Raw genomic sequence first — 23,023 nt, 5'->3', positions numbered from 1 at the left:
CTCCACTTGGAATTTGCTGGTTGTATAAGAGCAACCTATAGTTGCCTTTCTCTTTGGGGATCCACAGGAAGAAGTCAAGGACTCACTCGGAAGAGTCACGGTGTAGCATGCTTTTTAGAAGGGCAGAATGTCAGGAAGGACTAGCAGGGAAAAAGGAAAACAGAGACACCAGAGAACAGGGTCCTGAACTGAATGCTCCAAATTAAACTAATCGCAGGAGACCAGTAGGATAGAACAGGCTAGAACTAGGTGGATGTCAGGTAGTCCGAGCCTAGGCCACCTCAGATTGCTGGAAGGCAGGAAGAACAGCTTAGAGACTTTTACCTGGTGCACAGTCTGCTGTAGGCCTCTTCCCTCAGGACAATTTAGCTGCAGCCCAGATGCTCAGGTACCACGCCTCCATAGGATCAAGTCGGCTTGGGGCCTGGCTCGTGGCCCCGCCCACAGAAGGAGGCGGCCCCGCCCACAGGAGGAGCTCCTCCTCGCCCCGCCCACGAAAGAAGGCGGTTTTCCTTCGGCCCCTCCCCTCTAAGCGGCCAAGTGACGCACGACCCCGCCCCCGACCGCTTCTCAGCTCCAGCCTAGCGGAGGCTGCAAAGGCGGGTGGCTTTGGTGGCTGGAGGCGCAGCGAGCGGCTCAGCAGCTGGCCGCGAGCAAGTGCGCAGTGCCCCCACGGAACTTCCCCGCAGCCGCCCCGGCGGCACCCGCCCGTCCCCCTCCATGTCCCGCAAGGCGAGTGAGGACGTGGAGTACACGCTGCGGAGCCTGAGCAGCCTGATGGGCGAGCGGCGCCGCCGGCAACCGGAGCCGGGGGCACCGGGCGGGGAGCGCAGTCTGCTGGCCGCCGCCGAGTCGGCCACCAGCCTGCAGGGTTCGGAGCTGGAGCGTGCCGCACGGCGGCAGTTCCAGCGCGAAGAGACCCCCGCCTTCGTGTACGCGGCCGCCGCCTTCTCGGCGCTTGGCGGCTTCCTGTTCGGCTATGACACCGGCGTGGTGTCGGGGGCCATGCTGCCGCTGCGGCGCCAGATGCGCCTGGATGCGATGTGGCAGGAGCTGCTGGTGTCGGGCACGGTGGGCGCGGCCGCCGTCGCGGCGCTGGCCGGAGGGGCCCTGAACGGAGCTCTTGGCCGGCGCAGCGCCATCCTGCTCGCCAGCGCCCTGTGCACCGCGGGCTCTGCCATGCTGGCCGCCGCCGCCAACAAGGAGACGCTGCTGGCCGGCCGCCTGGTCGTGGGGCTCGGCATCGGTGAGTGGCCGCGCCCGCGAGCCCCACGGACAACCCCCCTCCCCCCTGCACTCACCTACTTTGTGGCTCTTCAGGGGCTCGGTGTCATGAGCGCTCTGGTGGCTGTGGAGGATGTGCTCCCCTCTCTCGGATTCCCACGTGGAATCTGCGGTCGCCTACGGGTCAGTGACCGCTGGAGAGCTTCCAGCAATTCCAGAAACCCCAGCTTTCCCTGATCGGGTGTAACCCGAGGCTGCTCCTTGAGTTTAGAAGGGTTTCCACCTCCCTGCCATGCCCTGAAGTTGTTCCCCCCACTGCCAACCCTTTTTGAGAATGTTCAGCCCTGCAGGCTTTAGGCAAAATATGGTCATTTGTAGAGTGAAGGAGTTTTGAACTCCGAAATTTCTGCAACGTTCCAGTTTCATCTCTTCAGCCTTTCCAATAGATGGAATACTATTTTTCATTTTTTTGTACTTTTTGGTTGACTTTGAACCTTTTCTCTTTTCTAGATGAGGTCCCTTCCACCTCCCTGCTCCTGTTAAAACTTTTACTTTGGGCCAACATTCACCATTCTTGTTTTGGCTTTTTTCTGGCTTTTCCATTTGGGAACCAAATTATCTATTAAAGGTCATATTCATTTCCTAAATTCATGTAGGAGCAACTCCTGTGGATAAATGCCCAGAAAGATAAATGCTTATGATTTACTCAAGAAATGAAGAGATTTATGTTCTCTGGGCATCTTCCTCCCCCCGCCCCCAACCCTTCTTGCTGAGCTGGTGAGGTACTATTGATGAGCTCCTGGCAGAGAAAGCTGTTTGGGATGTCCCCAGTGTTATTAGAAAGCACTTTTAAGAGAAAATGGAGATTTGTGATTTAAATCTCACTGGCAATTTTCCGAGACACACTGATGATACTTTTTAAAATATTTCCTGTCATAATTCAGTTTCCGTTAGAGTGCTGTCCAAGTATTGCTTCCTCATGGGCAGACTCTATGGATGCCTGCAGCTTCCTTGAGCCAACCACTCATGGCTATTTGATGTCACTGCTTTGCTTTTCAGCCTTCCAGATCGGTTCTAAGGAGAGGCAAACTCATTCATTCAACTCTGCCTGTAGGAGCCATGACCCTAAACCGTGGCTCACTGTGCTTGCATCCCGAATCACTGCCTTCTTTTTACTGTTAATTACTGACACTGCACAGGGCTCTCTGTAAAATGTGGATTTGGTAAACGAAGGCCCAAATGATCACCAAACAGGCGAGGCAGTGGACATTGAGTCTCTGTGTAGAAATGGCCTGTGCCTGTGGGACCCTTCAATAAATAACCTGCCATGGGCTGTTTTCAGCATCCCCAGAAGCATCTGCTTGGGATGCATAGCTTCCCTTATGCACTCACCCTCTTTTTTCCCTGGCATAGAAATAACATTTTAGTTATCAGTCCCAGACTGATATTTCAAGACCGATGTTTTGCAGATGTGTCAGATGAAAATTGAAGCGTTGTGTCAATTCTTGCCTGAGAGTCCCGAGGCCTCCTCGAGTCTTTCAGATGTAGGATACAGACTAGTAGTCTCTAGTCGGCTTTGCAAATGGGACTAAAGGCAGGTAAAACTGTCTGTCCTCCCCTTAGAACAGTGGTTCTTAGCCTTCCTAATGCTGCAACCCTTTGATAATACAGCTCCTCATTTGTGGTGACCCCCAGCCATAAAAATTATCTCATTGCTACTTCATAACTGTAATTTTGCTAGTTATGAATTGTAATGTAAATGTGTGATATGTAATGCCCCCCTCCAAAGGGGTTTCAACCCCCAGATTGAGAACCACTGCTTTAGGAGCAGAGGCTTACTAATGGAAATACCATTGACAGGCAAGGGGGATTTGAACAGTGGTGAAGAGGAAAGGAACCATCTAGCCAAGGTAGTGAATACAGAAGGGACATGGAGGATGTACTCAAGCCAGGGGAGATAACACTGTGAGAACAGCTAAGCAGGAATTGTGGCACTTTGAGAAAGATGACAGGTGTGAGGTCGTACACCGTCTTTGACAAGGATCCATAAGACTCAGAAAAACCACTTCATGTTCAAAGTAGTGGTTAAGCGGGACTCCCAGGTACTAGCCTTCCAAGAGAACTCATAGTTATTTGTTAGATGCAAGGAAATAGATCCTTAATGTGAGTGCTTTGTTGACGTTGTTGTTTATCTTGGGAGACACTGAATCAATTTTGTGTGTCTATTATGCTAAATCTGGGCTTATTTCATGTTTTTTTTTTTTTTTTTTTTTTTTTAGAAACAGGTGATCTTTATATATGGTCCACAGGGGTTTTTTTTTTTTTTTTTGTTTTTGTTTTTGTTTTTTGTTGTTGTTTTTTTTGTTTCTTTCTTTGTTTTGTTTTGTATTTTTGTCATGTGATAATTTAGTAAATGTTGAGTAACAAAATCTGTTTTGTGACATTTCTAGACAGATTCTCCATAATATCCTTTCTCCACAGATTTACCCTGGGGAAATATAAGGCCCTTTGGGACAGGGATTTTTGTTAATTGTGTTCAAATTTACAAATTTATATTCTTGGAACATAATAGTAACACATAAATGAGTGATGATCAGAAATGTTACAAGCAAACTAAAACTTCTACTGTTGGTTTGCTAGCAATTTAATTCAAAGTTGTTCTTTTAAAAGTAAAATTAATGCATTGTCAAAATATTTGCAAGGTCATGTAGAGACCTTAGTGTGTTTCAGTGAAATCATTCCTTCATCTTTTCAGTAAATGATTAAGTTTTCATGGCCAGTTCTGTCAGATTTGGGGTTAGGAGTAATTAGTTAAGATAAACCCCACCCTGGAGGTGTTTATTCTCGAATGAAGCAGAAAGCCATATTAACAGGCAGTTACAAAGCAATAGAGGGCTCACTAAAGTGCCAGAGAAATGGGGGAGAGCAAGTCATTGATTGCATGCATAGAAAAGATACTGGAGGGGCAGCTCAGGGGTTAAGAACATACTCTGCTCTTGCTGAGGCTGGTTTCAGTTAGCAGCATCCACATCTGACAGCTCACAACCACCTGTAATTTCAGCTTCAGGGAATCTTTGGGGTTGCTACAACTGTGCTCACATGCACATAGCCCCATACAATTACATTCATACACAATGAAAAAATGAAAATGATGCAGAATTAATACAGACTTTACAGAAGCAATCTTTAAGTTAGAGGTTGAAAGAATGAGTAGGAGTCAGCGGGTGATGCAAGCAGGAAGTGAGGTAGTTCTGGCTTCCTCACCTTGTAGGTCCAGGCTCAGGAGAATTTTTTATTTATGCCATCTCATCTAATCCTCTTAGCTCTTACCTCTGCCCAGGTCTCCTACTGTCATGTGTGGAAAGCTTCCAGCAGTTACATTCTAAGGTAAAGGATAGAAATTCAGGATTCAGTGAGCAGGATCTTAAAAGTCTTATTTTCTGTTTGACTTTACTAGACATTTAAAGTGGAGCTCACCGTGTGTGTGAAGGCAGTGTGTGTGAAGGCACGGAGGCAGACTTTGAAGTGGAGCTGAGCAAGAGACTGTGAGAGGATCTCCCACCTGGGAGGTCAGCCAGAGAATCTGTTTAAAGGCTGTGTGTGCAGGCTTGGTCACTGCAGCCTTGGAGGCTCCAGCAATAGCTGCAGTTCCGTGACGCTTCCTGAAATCCACTTTGCCTCTTTCCGTTCTGCCTTCTTAGCTCTTCTCTCTTTCTTCCCAGCTTCCTTGTCTCTTGGAAGATTTTTAGTGGCAGAAATTCTTTGCAGAGTTGGTGAGTACAGAGAGAGTGTGGGGCGATGGCTGAGCAAACTATTGAAGACCCATTGGTCTCTCCAGTACAGATCTTTAAAAAAAGAAAACTTGACCAAAGAGTCATTACTGATCTGTGTTCCATGAGTTCTGAAGCCAAACATGAGAAAGGCAGGGGATTTATGCTTTAAAGCACAGACAATTTTTTTTTGTTGTTGTTATTAAAGAAATCTATTTTGTTGGTGAGTTATAACTAAATAACACAGCCAGTGCTGTAGCACACAGAGCACACTTTCCGTTTTGACATTTGTCTCATTCAGCACAGAGACAAGACTTTACTATTCCTCTGCCTTTTGCATTTTTAAATTTGAAGATTTAGTTTAAATAGGACTCATACATTTGATCCCTGGAATTAACAGAATAATTTTATTTAGGTGTGTCCATCACACAAGGTCCGTTCTGTGGGTGACTTTACTCATCAATATTTTTTGTAGACTGGGGTATACTTATAATAATGTTTTAAAATAAAATAGCTGAGGGACTGGGGAGATGGCTCAGTAGTTAAGAATGTACACTGCTCTTGCTAAGGACCTGAGTTTGGCTCCCAGCCCTGTTGGACAGCTCACTACCACCTGGGAATCCAGCCTCTCTGGGCACTGCATATATGTATACATACTTCCCCTGACAACATATACTTGAAAATAAATTAAAATAAATCTAGTGAAAGAATGTGAGAATTTGCTTGTTTGTTTTGTTTTCTCTGGCTCTGTGTTTCTCATGCTTATCGTGTTTAGAGACAGCAGAGTATATGAATATGGTACTATAACCACACATGCTGAAGAAGTCTAGCCCTGGTGCTGGATTCACCAAAACTGATAACTAGTATTGTAGTGCTCTTGTGGGGAATATCAATGTATTGATGTTCTGAGATTCGCTACTATTCAATCATTTCCAGAGAACTGATGTCATAGCAGTTCACATGGTGTCAGAAAACTGATATCATAGCAGTTCACACAGCATAGAGAACCATCACAGTATTTCACACAGCATAGAGAACCAGCATTACAGCAGTTCACACAGCATAGAGAACCAGCATCACAGCAGTTCACACAGCATAGAGAACCAGCATCACAGCAGTTCACACAGCATAGAGAACCAGCATCACAGCAGTTCACACAGCATAGAGAACCAGCATCACAGTGTTTCACACAGCATAGAGAACCAGCATCACAGCAGTTCACACAGCATAGAGAACCAGCATCACAGTGTGTCACACAGCATAGAGAACTCGCATCACAGCAGTTCACACAGCATAGAGAACCGACATCACAGCAGTTCACACAGCATAGAGAACCAGCATCACAGTGTTTCACACAGCATAGAGAACTCGCATCACAGCAGTTCACACAGCATAGAGAACCCGCATCACAGCAGTTCACACAGCATAGAGAACCAGCATCACAGCAGTTCACACAGCATAGAGAACCAGCATCACAGCAGTTCACACAGCATAGAGAACCAGCATCACAGCAGTTCACACAGCATAGAGAACCAGCATCACAGCAGTTCACACAGCATAGAGAACCAGCATCACAGTGTGTCACACAGCATAGAGAACTCGCATCACAGCAGTTCACACAGCATAGAGAACCGACATCACAGCAGTTCACACAGCATAGAGAACCAGCATCACAGTGTTTCACACAGCATAGAGAACTCGCATCACAGCAGTTCACACAGCATAGAGAACCCGCATCACAGCAGTTCACACAGCATAGAGAACCAGCATCACAGCAGTTCACACAGCATAGAGAACCAGCATCACAGCAGTTCACACAGCATAGAGAACTTGCATCACAGCAGTTCACACAGCATAGAGAACCAGCATCACAGTGTGTCACACAGCATAGAGAACTCGCATCACAGCAGTTCACACAGCATAGAGAACCGACATCACAGCAGTTCACACAGCATAGAGAACCAGCATCACAGTGTTTCACACAGCATAGAGAACCAGCATCACAGCAGTTCACACAGCATAGAGAACTCGCATCACAGCAGTTCACACAACATAGAGAACTGATAATGCATAGCAGTTACATAGCATAGAGAACTGATAATGCACAGCAGTCTGCCTAGGGTCAGATTTGAGTAACCATTCTTGCTTTTACCTCAGTTTCCCTGTCAGTCTGTCAGAACCTCTGCTAGAACATTTATAGCTTCCTGTTGCAGACTGGAGTTGAGAGCAATACTTTTAGAAATATCACTGCCTTTTTAAATTCCTATTCCTTACCACAACAGATGTAAAAATTTGTTCAATCAAAGTAAATGCCATGCAATATGGAGATGAATGCAGATTACTTACCTTCGGCTAAGCATAGTTAACCTGGAGCAGGTGGGTTTGCAAATAAGCAGCTAATGTGAAAATATTTCTGTGGGGAGGACAGCATGATAAAGTTTGTTAGTTTTAAACAATTTTTAAAATGTTTTCAGACAGTTCTTTTTTAAAGCTGGACTTCTGTATTCAATTGTCCTTATTTTCTCAGTTGATATGAAAGAGGTATAGATGGATATCCCCTTGATTTCCAGTCTTCCCTTGCATGCATGCATGCTTGCTAACCATCTCACATCCTCCTTGTCCTATCTGTTGGCACAGGGTTTGACCTTGTGCGTCCTAGTGGATAATGTTCTGGTGATGTTTGTATATAGCATGAGAAAACTCTCCACAACTATGTATGGTGGACATTAACATGAGTTACATTAAGTTGTTTAGGAGACTTCCATATTTTTCTTTTCTGTGATACAAGCACAGAGTCCCCTAACTTCATCTGGCTATGGATACAAAGCAGCCAGCCTGTGCCATCTCCACACAGATGCGTCACTCTAATATTCATTCTCTGACTGAATTTGGTTCCTTTATCCATCTCTCCTTTTTTACAGATTTCCTTCTTTTTCTTTCCCCTGTCATCATCTATAATTAATAGCTGCACTTCTAATAGGAGCTGTTGCTCATAAGAGAAAATTGTCACTTGTCCTGAGGTCCCGAGGAGCATCTGTACTCAAACACTCAAAATTTAAAACTTACTTTCACCAGGTGTGTGCGTGTGTATGTGTGAGGCTTACCATTTATTAACATAGTACTACAGTTTGGAGGGGTGTAGTCAGGAGTGTGGGTCATAAGCCACACAGAGTAGCTTCATTTCATAGCAGGCTACGCAGTGTGAAGATGCTTCACCAGATACCAGTGACATTAGCATTAGTCCATATTGTCTTCTGCATCCCTTCGTTCTGAGTCTAGGGCGTGGTTTTTCATGGCAGAATATCATATCTAATACTTCTTGCACTCTATATACAAATTCTCAATAATGGGTGGGAGAATAGAATTGTTAACTTTTAAGATGAAAGTATTTTGGCAGATAAGGTAAAATCGTTCCCTTCTGGTCACAGAGCCACTAAATAGGATCATGTGGTATCTAAGAGGGTGGGCTTCAAAGTGTCTGTCCATTATTTTTCTAATTGTTGTGATCAAATAAATACTTGACAAGAAGCAAGTCATGGGAGGAACAAATTTATTAAAGCTCATGATGTGAGGATATAGTGAATTGTGGTACGGAAGGGGTAGTGGGGGAACCAGGAAGAAGCCAGGAAGTGGACAGGCTATAAAGGAAACAAAGAGCAACCAAGAAGCAGACCAGGCTGTAAAGCCTCACAAGGGAGCAGGATGGTTGAGTTGGGGGAGGGACAGAAGGGATATCTTGATAGAGGGAGCCCTTATGGGGTTAGGGACAAACCTGGTACTAGGGAAATTTCGAGGAATCCACAAGGATGACCCCAGCTATGACTCCTAGCAATAGTGGAGAGGGTGCCTGACCTGGCCTTTCCCTGTAACCAGATTGGTAAGTACTCTGTCATCATAGAACCTTCATCCAGTAGTTGATGGAACCAGATGCAGTGACACATATTCAAGCACTGGGCTGAGCTCCTAGAGTTCAGTTGAAGAGAGAAAAGAGGGCTCATATGAGCAAGGGGTGGGTGGGTGGCGTCAAGATCATGATGGAGAAACCTATTGAGACAGCTGACCCAAGCTCTGGGGAGCTCAGGGACTCTAGGCCTATAGATAGGGAGCCTGCATGGGACTGACCTAGGCCCTCTGCATGTGGGTGACAGTTGTATAGCTTGGTCTGTTTGAGGGGTCCCAGGAAGTAGGACCAGTCTCTATCCTTGGTGCATGAGCTGGCTTTTTGGAACCCATTCACTGTGATGGGATGTCTTGCTCAGCCTTGATGCAGTGGGGAGGGGCTCAGTCCTACTTTAATTTAATGTGCCAGTCAACTTGTTGACCACCCATGGGAGGCCTTACTCTTTCTGAGGGGTGGATGGGTATGTGTGTGTGGGAAAGGGGGTCAGGAGAAGGGGAGGGAGGGGGGAACTGTGGTTGGTATGTAAAATTAATAATAATAATAATAAAGTCATAAGGCTCACACCCAGAGACCTACTTCCTCTAGGGAGGCTCTGCCTTCTAAGAGTCTGTCATTTCCCAAAACAGTGCCACCTGCTGGGATCCAAGTTCTCAACACTTGAGCCATGGGGAATACTTCACATCCACCCTCAGGGGTGTGTCTGTGCTGAACCACAATGTGGTGACAGTCCTCTCTGAGTCTAATGGCACTGTTCTTTGCCATCTCCCATGGGAACATTGATTTTTTTTTTTATTTCAAAGTAGATTCCCTTTAACTACTACTTTCAAATCTTTTAAAAAGTAAAATTAACAAGTTTAAATTTTACATGCATGGGTCCTTTGCCTCCATGTGTGTCTGGTCCCCGCAGAGGTCAGAAAAGGGCATTAGATCATGTAGAACTTTTGTTATAGATAATTGTGAGCCACCTTGTGGGTGCTGGGAACTGGATGTGGGTCCTCTGGAAGAGCAGCCAGTGCTCCTAACCACTGAGCCATCATCAAATTAGCTTTTTTCAAAAGTGATATTTTTAGGCTGTGATAATAAACTTCATAAATATATAAATATAAATAAAATTTAATATTAATATTTAAACTTACCACAGTAACCATTCTGAAGTGTGTAGTTCTATAGTGTAGAGGATATTTACATATCACACCATAGACTGCTAGAAGGTTTTCATCTTGTAAAACTGAAAGTTTATGTCCCCTTTAACTACCTCCCTGTGTTTTATGGTTTTGATGACTTTACTTTGTATAAATGGACTCTTGTGGTATTTGTCCTTCTCTAACTGACTTAGTTTGCATAGCACAAAGTTCCTGAGGTTTATCCCTATTGAATTTCCTTGTTATAACCTTCCACCCCCTCGCCTTGTGAGTTCAGGGATCTGGCTGAGCTCCTGGCCTGAATTCTTTTGGATACATATCTAGAAATAAGATTGCCAGGACATACGGTAGTTCTATTTTCAATTTTCTGATGAACTTCTAACTCTTCTCCACCGAGGCTCACACTCCAGCAGTGCATCATTCCAGGCCTTTGTGTACTAACTGGTACTGTGTATTTTCCTCTCTTTTGATAGTGTGCATCATAATTGAGGGACAGTTTACGTTTCTCTTATAATGAGCATTGTTAAAAACTTCATATGTGTGTTGGCCATATGTAGATCTCTTTGAAAGTATTCAAATCCTATACCACTTTGTTTTTTGTTTTGTTTTTGGCATAAGGTCTTGTGTAACCCAGGCTGACCTCAAACTTGCTATGTAGTTGAGGCTAACCTTGAGCTCCTGATATTCCTGCCTCTACGTTTAGTTTCCTATATGTTTATTCTGAATATTAATTGTATCTCCCCACAATATTTTCTCCCATCTCAAAAGTTGCCATTTCACTCTGGTGGCTATTTTCTCTGTGCAGTCTTTTTTTTTTTTTTTTTAATTTATTTAACTTTTATTTGTTTGTATGTGTGAGAATATACATGCATGAATGGAAGTGTTTACAGTGCTCAGAGGAGGAGACCATATCCACTGGACCACGAATGAGACACTACTGTGAGTCTCTGGCATGTGCACTGGGAGGTGAATCTGGGTGTTCAGCAAAGCAGTCCATGCTCTTAAACCCTGAGCGATCTCTCCAGCCCACTCTGTGCAGTTCTTAAGCTTGATGTTCCCCCGTTTGTCTATTTTCATTTTGTTGCCTAAGGTTTTGCTAAAGTAGCCAAGAACTCATGCCCAATCTGTTGTACCCGTGCTTTTCCCTTATTCTTCCAGGAGTTTTAGGTGTTATGTCTTTAACCTCTTTTAGTTCATTGATGTGCATGATCCAGTTCATTCTTTTGCAAGTGCGTACCCCAGTTCCCCATTACTGCCCCATTGCACAGATTATTTTTTTTTCTGTGAACATTTTAAAAATAGTGGCGTTTAGCTGGGCAGAGTAGTGTGTCTGTAATTCCATCTATAAGGGAGGCTGGAAGGTAGGAAGATGGATTCCTTGAGTGTAATAGTTGAAAGGCAGTCTTAACACTATAGTGACATCCTGTTGCTTAAACAAAACAGCCTCTACTCCCACAACATCCAAACCCTTTTAATTGTTCCTGTGAGGTTTTTAGAACTGACTTGTGTTGAGAAGTAACAATTAGGAAAACAGACCAGGGTGGAGCATACTTCCCTAGCACAGGGCTCATACAGGGGCTACATGCCATTGGGGAAGCTGTGTTCTCTGTTGCTCACCTATGGGGGGGGTGGTCTATTCACTCTGGGTCTGTGTTGTGGGCATCCTACCCAAAACCCATGGAAATGGCTCCCAGGAGTTGACATCTCAGATGCTGTTGGGATGTGGCAACAGAAGTGCCCAAAGTGCTTTTCTGGTTTCTCTCTTGAGGCTCATAGTTGCTTTCTCTGTTGCTACTTTTCTGAACTCCCTCAGCATCTTGTCTGTAACCACTTCTGGAGTGATGTCTTTGTTGGGTTCAAGAGGGCAAGTCTAAAAATAGATCATGTTCTTAAAGGATGGATGTGTTGCAGAGGAAGGCAAACAAGGGATCCCAGTACTGTGTTGCTTATTTGAGGATGGTGCAGGATGTGTACTCCTTCCCAGACCAGCTTCATCCCCACAGCCTTTGCTTGGAACCATAAGTCTGACCTTTGACCCTTCATACCCAGAGAGGAATCATTTCGTGCACAGCTGATTTCCTCTGGGAACCAGAAGGCCTTGGGTTTAGGATTTAGATGATAAGGTGTTAATAGTATTTATATCCTCCCATTGCTCTTAGGAGCATACTTGTTACATTTTAATCTTTGGAATATATGTAAAGCTAAGAAATGTGTGAAATACCCAGCAGGATAATTCTGTAGCTAACGCTGGAAACTCACATAGTTAGTTCCCCCATTGCTGTAGCACTTGTTAATTAAGAGTGGTAGTTAACAAAGTCCTGGAAATCCAAACTGCCTGGATGCACAGTGGCTGGCTGCTTACTAAGTGACCCTGTCGGATTCTTTACTCCCTTAGGCTCCAGTTTCCTCACCTGTAGAGTGAGACAGTCCCCACCTCAGAGGGTTGTGGGAAATTAAATGCATTGGTATTTGTAAAGTGTTTTTTATATGGCTAGCAAAGTAAAACATCGGTGGTTGTTAAACATTCTCTATGACCCATGTAGCCATTACCACCTTAGGTGTCAGTTACTAAGAGTCCTATAAAGCAGTGGCATAGTGGCAGTTAGAAGAGGCTGCAGTTGAAATTAAGTGAGTTAATGCACATAAAAATGTCTGCCTATGGGGATGGGGAGATCGTCACTTGATAAAATGCTTGCAAAGACCTGAGAGTTCACTTAGAACAAACATTAGAATAAAGAAAGACAAAAATGTTGGACTCCACAAGTCACTTGTGACCCTGGTGGTAGGAAGTGAATGGATCCCTAAGGCTCTCTCTCTGGCCATCTAGTCTTGGTGAGTTGTAAGCCAGGAAGAGACACTGTCTGGAGAAAAGTCAGTAGCACCGAAGGAATGACACCTGAGGCTATCCTCTGACCTTCACAGGCACACCCAAACACAAAGTGTTAGCTGAAAATAAATGGTAGTGCTTGTAGTTGGGGGTACATCTCTGTCAATACTCTTTAACACCTTTTTACAGCCAAGGATAACAAACTTGATAATTTCAATATTCTTTATAACTAGTAATAGATTTCTATTGGTCTTCTATATTATAATTTAAACAAATCTGAAAGATAGAATGAGGAACTTGAAAGTAGGATAGTGCTGTCTTTCCATGTTCAGTTTATATTACTTAATTTTAAACCCAGTAAGACAGATGGAGTTTTCAGATGCATCCTTATAACTAAGTATAGTTGCTGTGAGACAGGGGTGTCTTCCAGTGGGAAAGTGGGAGGTGACACTAAATTTCAAGGTGTGTGAGTCCTTTTTGTCAGAGGTGTGAAAGGTTTGTTTAATAGAAAGCAGTGAAGCCATGAACCTGTTTTGTTTGTTAGTGTCGTCATGGCTACTAGGAGGGGGCCATCTGGAACTTCGATGTTAGACCAGTTCTTTCTTGTAATTATTTTGTGTTTATCAGTAAAATACTCTCAGTGGAAAAGATATGTCTGCCTTTTAGGAGATAAAGGATAATCTTAATAAAGCAAAACAAAACTTGAAAGGAGTTTTAAACTGGAAGTTTTTATATAATGCTCAGTTTTAATACTTTGAGGTGAGTTTATCACTTCAAATGAGGAATTTGTTATGTACAATGTAGACCATTTGAAACTGTAACTAAACTCATCTATGGCCATATTATCTTGATCTCATTTTCTCTTGGGAGTTAAGTAGGTTCAGGTTCTTGGATGGAAAAGTCTAAACATGGAACACTTTTTTAGCTAGCAACTGTTTATAGTTCTGAAAGAAAAATTGTGTATACAGGCTGAAAATGAGCTGTAAACAGATCAGTCTACAGGTGTAAAAAGTTTTGGAATAATTTTAAATTTATTTAAAATTAAATTTAATTTATTTAATAATTATAGCATCTTTAATTTTAATAATAGCATCTGTTCAGTGACTGTCATGCTTTCCTTATTCCAACATTTACTGTCATGGTAGGGAGAATGGCCTATAGACTGCTCTCCACTCCTTCTGCCTCAAAGGCCTGCTCAGAACATTAAGCCTGTGATGCCTTTTGGGGAGGCAGTTTGACTTCTGGTCTCAAGGCACCCCACAGGGCCCAGGCTCTGGCCTGCCTTACAGTTGAGCTGGCAGGGCTGGCAAATGTGTAAGAAAAAAGAACTGGTAGAGGCCTTTGCCTCACTTGTCAATAGTAAACTTTTGGGAAATTTTATAAATATACTCATACCAACCTTGTGTCAGGGAAATATTTATGATTTTTATGCATTTTTTACTTATGCCCATCCTTTGAAGATGATTTCTAATGTTAAAATTTATCACATTTTAGTCAAATAATGTAACGAGATTAGGGTGCTAATATTCCATTATTTTCTTTGAAGCACAGATTGTCATAGACACTTCATCTTTGATCTTGAGGTATGAAGTTAGCTGCAGTAGATCCCAAAGCGCAGTCTGTGTGTGGATGTTTTCTCTGTGCATTTATTTCTCTCTGAACAGAGGTTAGTCAGCATTTCCTTTGGGTCAAGAATGAATGAAAGGAAATGCTGAAAAGTTAGGTAGATCAAGCCTAGTAGGATGGTGCTGAGATTCACACTTCTTCCTATGGTGAAAGCTAAACATAGGCAAGATGCTAGTGTGCAGAATATATACATGTATTAAACATAATAATAAAGTCCCAGTAAGAGGCTTCCTAGAGTCTTAACAAAATGGCTTTTGACAAAGTAGTAATAAGATCGTAATGAGAGATGGCAGCTCAAGGTAGAAAATTACTCCAAATGAATAATAGGTGTCTGATATACTAAAATCAAAAGGATTAATGGAACAAAATTGAAGTTCCGGTGATACATTCAGTGTTATAAGAGTTTTGATTTGGACAAAAATGAGTATAATATGGAAAATAGATAATTATTAAGTAGTAAAGAAAATAAAAACATGAACAACAGTTACAAGTCTTTAAAGTTTTAAAGGCAAGAATAGAACACTTTCCCCCTTTATTACGTTTTTTAGACTTTTTTATTGTGTGTGTGTGTGTGTGTGGGTGGGTGGGTGGGTGGGTGTGTGTGTGGGTGGGTGTGTGTGTGTTGCCTGCATATATCCATGTGTGCCACATGTATGCCTAGTGCCCATGGAGGCTGGAAGAAGGTGTTGGATCTCCTGAAACTGGATTTACAGATGGCTGTGAGCCTACATGTGGGTGCTGAAAATCTGACCCAGGTCCTCTGGAAGAGAAGATGGTGCTCTTAACCTCTGAGCCATCTCTCCAGCCCCCAGTGTTCCCATTTAATCTGTTAGTTACAACTTCTGGGGAGCTGCATGCTTGTGCATATGGAAGCCAGGTTTTGATGTTTGATGTCTGCCTCTATTGATCTTTACCATTCTTTCTTAAAATCGAATCTCTTGTTGAATTTAGAGCTTATTACATCACAAGACTAGCTTGGTCAGCAAGCCCCAGGACTCCTTTTCCACTTCTTGACATAGGAATTACAAATGCATGCCGCCATGCCTGGCTTTTTACATGGGTGCCTGGCTTTTTACATGGGTACCAGAGATCTAAATGCAGGTCCTAATACTTCTACAAGCACTTTACCCAGGGAGTCTTCTCCCTAGACCTAATGCCTTTCATTACATATTTTAAAAAGTCATCTTTAAACAGGTTATAAAAGCAAGGCTATGAATAAGAACATTTAAGTAAAACTAATTACCAAAGTAAAATATTTGTATATAAATTTGAATATAAAGTATATTTAAAAGACTATTTATGTCAAGAGAAAAATCTACTTTGGAAAAAAAACCAATGTGTTCGTTTTTTTTTTTTTTTTATATGAAATGGGAAAAGACTTTTAGAGACTATTCTAGATGGTAAACAGAGATGTTTGATTATTTCCTTCATTGTTGGGGCTGGTGGTGGTGGTTTGAGACAGGGTTTCTTTGTGTAACTTTGGAGGCTATTCTGGAACTAGCTCTTATAGACAAGGCTGCTGTCAGACTCACAGAGAACAGCCTACCTCTGCCTCCCAAGTGCTGGGATAAAAGGTATGTGCCACCACCACCTGGCCTTCCTTCATTTTTCTTTAATTCATTCAACAAACTTATTTAAAATTACTGATATACGTGTGTGTGTGTGTGTGTGTGTGTGTTTGTGAGAGAGAGAGAGAGAGAGAGGCAGAGAGATTTAAATAAATACTTGGATGTATTTGGAATATAGGGAGATCTGTGTCTGTTCAGTTCTTGTGGAAGATTATTATTTGGCTTAGAAAGTTCATTTCAGGGATTATAATTTAAGGAAACAAAAGGGTCATTTTTCATTATCATATTAATAGAGGTTAATATATATTGTAACTTGAAACATCACCTGGAAAACCTCCACATGCTAGTGACTGGGGAATGGTTAGGTGAGAGAAGATCACATTGTTGTTGATCTGAAAGAGTGACCACAGATACATATAAAACACATAAACAATACCTGCAAAGAACAGAGCCCAGTTGTATGGACCTGTTGATTGAGCTGTCTAAGAAATTCCTTGGGGGAAGGGTGGGGTCTCGGGTAAAGGGCTTGCCATGCAAGTATGATAACCTAAGTTCAAATATCCCAGAGCTCATGTGATGCCACATACAACAATGTGTGTCTTCAGTCCTAGAAGGTGGGAGGGGAAAGACAGGTGAGAAGTGGGGAGGAGTCAGGAGGATCCCTGGGATCTCATAGGCCAGCTAGCCTTCTGTACACAGTGTGAACAATGAGAGACCCTGAGGTCTAATACCTGAGATTGTCCTCTGACCTCCACACGTGTGGTGTGGCAACCCCCACACTCACACATGAATATACATACATATACACACACATTATATTCATACACCACACAAATTGTGCACACATCATGTGCATACACCATGCAAATGCACACAAAAAGATTAAAAGAATCACAACTAAACAGAGCTTGGAAGCAGGCATATAACTATATATGTAGTTTATATATGTGTAAAGAGTCTATTGTATGAGTGTGTATGTGTGGTGGATATGTGTACAGATGTTCATGAATGTATGCACTGTGTAGTCTAGATGCCAGTGTCAGATGCCTTTGTCAATCACTCTGTTCCTTTTTTGAGATCAGGTCTATCATTGACCCATTGACCTTGGAATTCACTACTTTAGCTGGACAGCAAGCCCCATAGATCTCCATGTCTCCACCTCCCAGTGTTAGGATTACATACATGTTGTCGTGTATTATTTTTTTTATAGGTGCTAGGGACCTAAACTCAGGTCCCTGTGTTGTGTAACAAGCAGTTGACTGATGGGGCCATCTCGACAGCTTCCACTACCAACATTAAGGTTTTATTTACTTTTTTCCTTTTTTTTTTTTTTTTTTGTATTTGTCATCACCCTTAGAATTCAGAGTGTTTGTTTTGTTTTTTGAAAGATACAGATATGTACATTGAAAAAGGCTGACGCCGTTCACTTTCCCCCACATTTTATTTCACCTCTAAGTGTGTGGGTATAAGGGATGAAATTTTTAAGAAATGTCAAAACTGTTATAAAGAATGTATTGGTAAACAGTTGTATGGGTGTAGCTCCCTGTGAGTTCCTAACTCCTTGTCTAAATCAAGTGTGTATCTTAGCTCTTATAATAAGCAATAAGGAAGAAGAGAAAGTGGTGATGGTCTCAGCATCTTCAGAACCATCACAATGATGTAACCCTTTTATTAAATCCCACTTCTTTAAGATTGAGCCATCCCTATAACCCACAGGCTATGACCATGATTGCATCAGTGGGCCTTTGCCAAGCTAAGGCTTTGTCAGGTGGCCCACACTAGATTCAATTCCATCATGGAGGAGGATGTAGCAGGAGGACTGTGGGTTCTTGGCCAGCCTGGGCTTCATAGTGAGAAGTAAAATTAAATAGGCAAATGAACAAGTGTGTGTGTGTGTGTGTGTGTGTGTGTGTGTGTGTGTGTAGAGAAGAGGAGGGGGTCAAATTGATTTGTGATTGCCAGATTTTTCTACCCTGTTCACCTTACAGTTACTGCCCTGTGGTTTCCTCTTTATTTGTATAATGCACTGGCCTATGCTCCTCTTTACTACCTCTCCATTCTCTTCTGAGTCCTTCCTAGGGGGGGCTCTTACCCTGATTACCTCACCAGCATTCTCTTTGTCATTCATACAATACCCTATGTGCTCTTCAGTCACTGTACAGCTGAAGGGCATTGGCCACTAGACCAGGCCTTCTGGTGTCAAGTTCTTCGGCTTCCAGGACAGCAGGCTCATGGATCCTTGCCTTGTTCCTCCTCAGTTGCTGAAATGGATTCCTCTTTACCTTGGGTCTCACCCTGAACTGTCCCCAGAGATGACTCTTCAGAGTTCTCTCTGCGTTCAGTCCTTTAGTGGTCTCATCCTATTCCATGTTTGAAATGTCTGTATGCTGATTTTCCCACCTGTACATTTTAACCCAATTGTGACTCATCTCCAAACTCCACTATGTAGCTTGTCACCTAACTCCTTTGCTCGTTGTTTTTTGTAAGAGCACCCTGCATAGGTGTTCTGTGAGAGCCTTTAAATGGAGTATCTTTTTGTATCTAGAATCAGTTTCCATCCATTGGCATCATGGTAGAGAACTTCAGGCCTCCTAAAAAAGACACTCTGCCTCTTCTCTACACACAGCAGCAACTAAGCTGTCATGTCCCCTGCTGAAAGCCCCTCCCATTCCCTGTCACCAGCACTGAGTCTTCCTCTGTGTTCCCTGTATCTTACTTCCAGTTTCTCTCCCTTTAAGTTCTATTCTAGCTGTCCTCAGCCTCAGAAAACCCTGCTTATCCTTGCAGAGTTCCTTCCCTCATCTCCTTGGTGCTTCTCAAACTTTCCTTCTCGGCGAGGTCTTTCTGGTTGTGCCTCAGGGTTACAGATTCATCACTGTACCCTCCCTGTCCCATCATGACTCTTGCCCCTAGTTGATACTTTGGTTACTTTGTTTCTCACTACTTAGAATGTAGTCTCAAAAAGGCAGGTTTTTATTTTTGTCCTGATTTTGCCACTTCCACAAGTGCCTGGCACAGAGACAGAATCCAGCAAAATGTTTACTGATAGACTAAAATAGTTTGTGTGATGGGCAGAGGTCATTAATGTTCTCTAGGATTTCTTTTGACCAGTCTACAATTTCCAACTCTTTTTTATTTTTAAGTGGATGGGGGAAATGCTTTTAAGTGCAACATTGTTATCAGTATTTGGATGAACTAGATGGTTTTATCTTAGAATATGTAGATTTGAGTTTGAAAATCAGTCAGAATTTCTGAGATGAACTTGAACTAGTGACACGACATAACAGTGCTATGCAGACGATCTCAGGGGAGCATCACTTTGAAACTGTGGTGTTGCCTCCATGCCTCCTCTTTTCTGGTAGGGAGGGTTTGGTAGCAAGAGAGCTTCCTATGGAAATGGTTGTATCTTTGCAGCTTTGAGGTTGGAACTGGAAGTGAATGTGACATGGGTGTGGGGGCTTAGAGCCTTGCCAGATCTGTAGTAGCCTAGTCAGTTTGTCTGACTGCCACATCATCCTCCTGGGGACATAGTTCCAAAACTCACAGATTTCTTGAGAATAGTAATATAGGATTTGAAATCTGTTGCTTTCTTCTTAAAGATCAACCTGTATTTCATGTTTGGTGTGTGTGTGCATGTGTTAATACACCTCCCCATCCCCCACACTGTGTGACTTATTTAATGAGTCATATTTCTGGTTAATCACAAATGTTCTGAACCCTCTGCACTTCTAATAATATTTTACAACTTTGCCAGAAACTAATGCCATGTTTATTAATGCATAATTTTGAAAATTCATTTCATTTTGAATAACTAAGACACTATTTGCTCAAATAGCTTATTTTCTCATCTTCAAGACTGCTTAAAATTCCTTCTTAAATTTAGTGACAGTGGCTTTTGAGTTCATGCCTATAAATTCTTTGAACTCAAGTGGGATTACATTTGCCAGACATTCACTTAGAAAAAAAAATTAGTGGCCACAGCAGTGCTTTGTAGTCAGTGCTTACTGAAACATGTTGTTCTAGATGCCTACCGAAATTATATTTGTACTGGAGATTCATGTTGAGGAAAATACTATTGAAATCAAATAATTCAAAATAGTCAGTAGAGAGGATCTTGAATGTTACTTGGCCAAAGAAATGACAGTTGTCTGAGATATCAGAAATGCCAGTTATACTTATGTGAGCAATAGACACTGTTAGACATAGTGTCACACTGAACCCCATAAATACATACAGTTGTATAAAAAGTACTATAGAAAGAAAAAAACTACAATTTTAACAATGAGCCAGTCCACAATGATCTGTTGCATGGATACATATTAAATAAATGAATAATTACAAATTAATGTGACAGAATTACACATTTCTTTTTCAATAGTCATGTTTTCCTTATTAGGTTAGAGACCTTTTTAAAAAGTAAGATGATATGTATACCTCATAAAATTAATCATTTAACAGTAAGTAATACCCTGCATAGTATGCTTATTTCTTTTTCCCCTCTCAAAAACAAAATTTAGCTATTGCTTTAGAATGTCTCAGATGGATGTGGTGGCAATGTGTATAATGTCAGTGCTTGGGAGACTGAAGGGATTACTGAGAATGTGAGGCTATCCTGGGCTACAGTGAGTTACAGGCCAGCCTATCCCAGAGTGAAGAGAAGGGGTTCTATCTCAAAAAATCAAACCCTAGTAACAGTAATGTGGATGATCAAGAATATCTAGTATGAGACTGTCGGCGAGGATATGCACATACAGACTCTTTGGTTTATGAAGTCAGATCTCTCAGATTTTACTACAAAGCACACTTTGTCCATTGTGATAGAAACTGACTGATCAAAGTCAAGCAAATTGGCACACACCTATAATCTCACTGGGAATTCTGAGGCAGGACCATGATTTGAAACCCAGTCTCAGATCCAGTGAAACGTGAGACCCTGTGACAAAATCTCTCCACTGACACCCTCTCCTCCACAGCGAGTACCTCATCATTATTTGTGTTGACACTGTTAAAACTTTATGCCACAGATCAAGAAGAAACTCTAGTCTAAAAATCAAAGCCTGCTTCTCCAATCCTTTCTTGTGTTTTTATGCACTGTAACAAAAGCTTGCTTAGCAATTAAATTTTACATTGGCCTATAGATAACAAGAACTAGTGAAGTGCTGTATATTTGATATAAGGAGTTTTATTTGCCCTGTCCACTTCTGAATGCTAAGGTTCAAATCCTTCTAGGAAAACTCCAAAATCATCCTCTCCCAAATCTTTGGGGTCCAAACAACCCTTTTACAAGAGTCACATATCAGATATTCTGCATATCATATATTTATATTACACAGTATAAAAATTATAGTTATGAAGTAGCAATGAAATTTTTTTTCATTTGGGTGTCACCATAATATGAGGGACTGTATTAAAGGGTCACAGTATTAGTAAGGCAGAGAACCACTGGTCTGGGAGATGGAGAAGTCTCTTATGTATGAAAAGATCTCTGTTGACAGCCCTCAATTTCCCATCCCACCATCCACCAATCCTGAAATTCTATGCCGTCCTCAATGATCACAGTCAATAAGGAAATAGTGGAATGGTCCAGTAGGTGAGGGTGCTTGCTGCCGCAAGTGATGACCCAAGTTTGACCTCTAGGACCAACACGGTGGAAGAAGAGATCTGATTCCTGAAAGTTGCTGTCAAACCTCCACACAATGTGCCATGCCCCAGCCCCATTAAATAAGTAAACGAATAATGAGAATATAAAAGGAGGAAATGGTTTTGCCAAGTCCAGTAGTGAAAGCATCCTTGCAATTGCAGGATGTAGAGTGAGAGCAAGGGTTCCCTTTCTGTGATTTCATTCATATTTTTAGTAAAAGTTGCTCAGCTTGCTGAAGGTCTCTGAATTTTAGTTTGTTTACCCATGTTTGATTTGCAGAGACAAGGTTTCACTTTATATCCTCAGTTGCTCTGGACCTCCCTGTGTAGTTCAGGCTGGCCTTTAATTCACAGCAATCTGTGTTTTCACTTTATAGCCTCAGTTGCTCAGGATCTCCCTGTGTAGTTCAGGCTGGCCTTTAATTCACAACAATCTGCTTTGTATTCACAGGTGCTGGGATTATAGTCAGGAGCCACCACACCCATTTTGGAGTAATTTCCTTTTATTGCTTTCAGCTCCCGCTTTTCAGACATCCATTTAGCACCTTTAATCTGTTTTAGCTCTGTTATGAAAGCAAGAACACATTTTATGATGCCCACTTTAAAAGAGATTTTGTATAATATGAGCACTACAGTTCTGAAGGTCATATGTCTCTGCCACTGTCCCTGGAGCTCCGCAGTTCTCTCCTGACAATTTAAATGAATCATACTGCTGCTTACCTGACCCTTCCCAGGAGAGCCAATTATGTAATGCTATTGCAGTGATTGATTTGCAAATAATCTTGTATTCTTAAAGCACATTTAGGTGAATTTTCCAGTTCTAGAAACTAGAAATTATTTCTTCACTTGAATTATAATTGAGTTATTCAGGTAAGATTTTCAGAGATTAATAGGCTCTCAACACCAGTAGGTACAACAATCTTAACATATGTTTTATGGTGCTAGGATAAACATGCATCTAAGAAATTATGTTGTCAAAATAAATGCCAATCATTCTGTCATCTCATGCCCCTCCCTTCTCCTGCCCTTTGTTTCCTGCTACAGCTCCACTATGTCTGGTGTTGGTTTGTCTTATGTGAAGTTAATAAAAGCATTGTAAAAGCTTTGTCATGTTTTCTCCCATGTGACCTACTATGTCTACAGTGTGCCTGTATGTTACTGTGTATCTAAAGTATGCCTGTATGTTACTGTATCTACAGTGTGCCTTTATGTTACTGTATGACTACAGTATGCCTGTATCTTTTTGTATCTATAGTGTGCCTATATGTTACCTTATATCTACAGTAAGCCTGTATGTTACTGTGTCTACAGTGTGCCTGTATGTT

At 42.1% G+C, this 23,023-nt stretch overlaps 1 protein-coding gene across 1 annotated transcript in view; it reads left to right on the top strand.

Annotated features, from left to right (window-relative positions):
* The first annotated feature begins 577 nt into the window (after positions 1-577).
* The window catches only part of Slc2a13 (solute carrier family 2 member 13), a 291,506-nt gene continuing 269,060 nt past the window's right edge, over positions 578-23,023 (top strand). The window contains exon 1 of the mRNA XM_051189696.1: positions 578-1,246. Within this exon, the coding sequence (XP_051045653.1) occupies positions 721-1,246 (526 nt within the window). The 5' untranslated portion in view covers positions 578-720. The remainder of the gene's footprint in view (positions 1,247-23,023) is intronic.

The sequence above is a fragment of the Phodopus roborovskii genome, unplaced genomic scaffold (assembly GCF_943737965.1).
Source record: "Phodopus roborovskii unplaced genomic scaffold, PHOROB, whole genome shotgun sequence".
NCBI lineage: Eukaryota > Metazoa > Chordata > Mammalia > Rodentia > Cricetidae > Phodopus > Phodopus roborovskii.
Note: the sequence above shows the minus strand (reverse complement) of the source record. Positions and strands in the feature narration are given on the sequence as shown.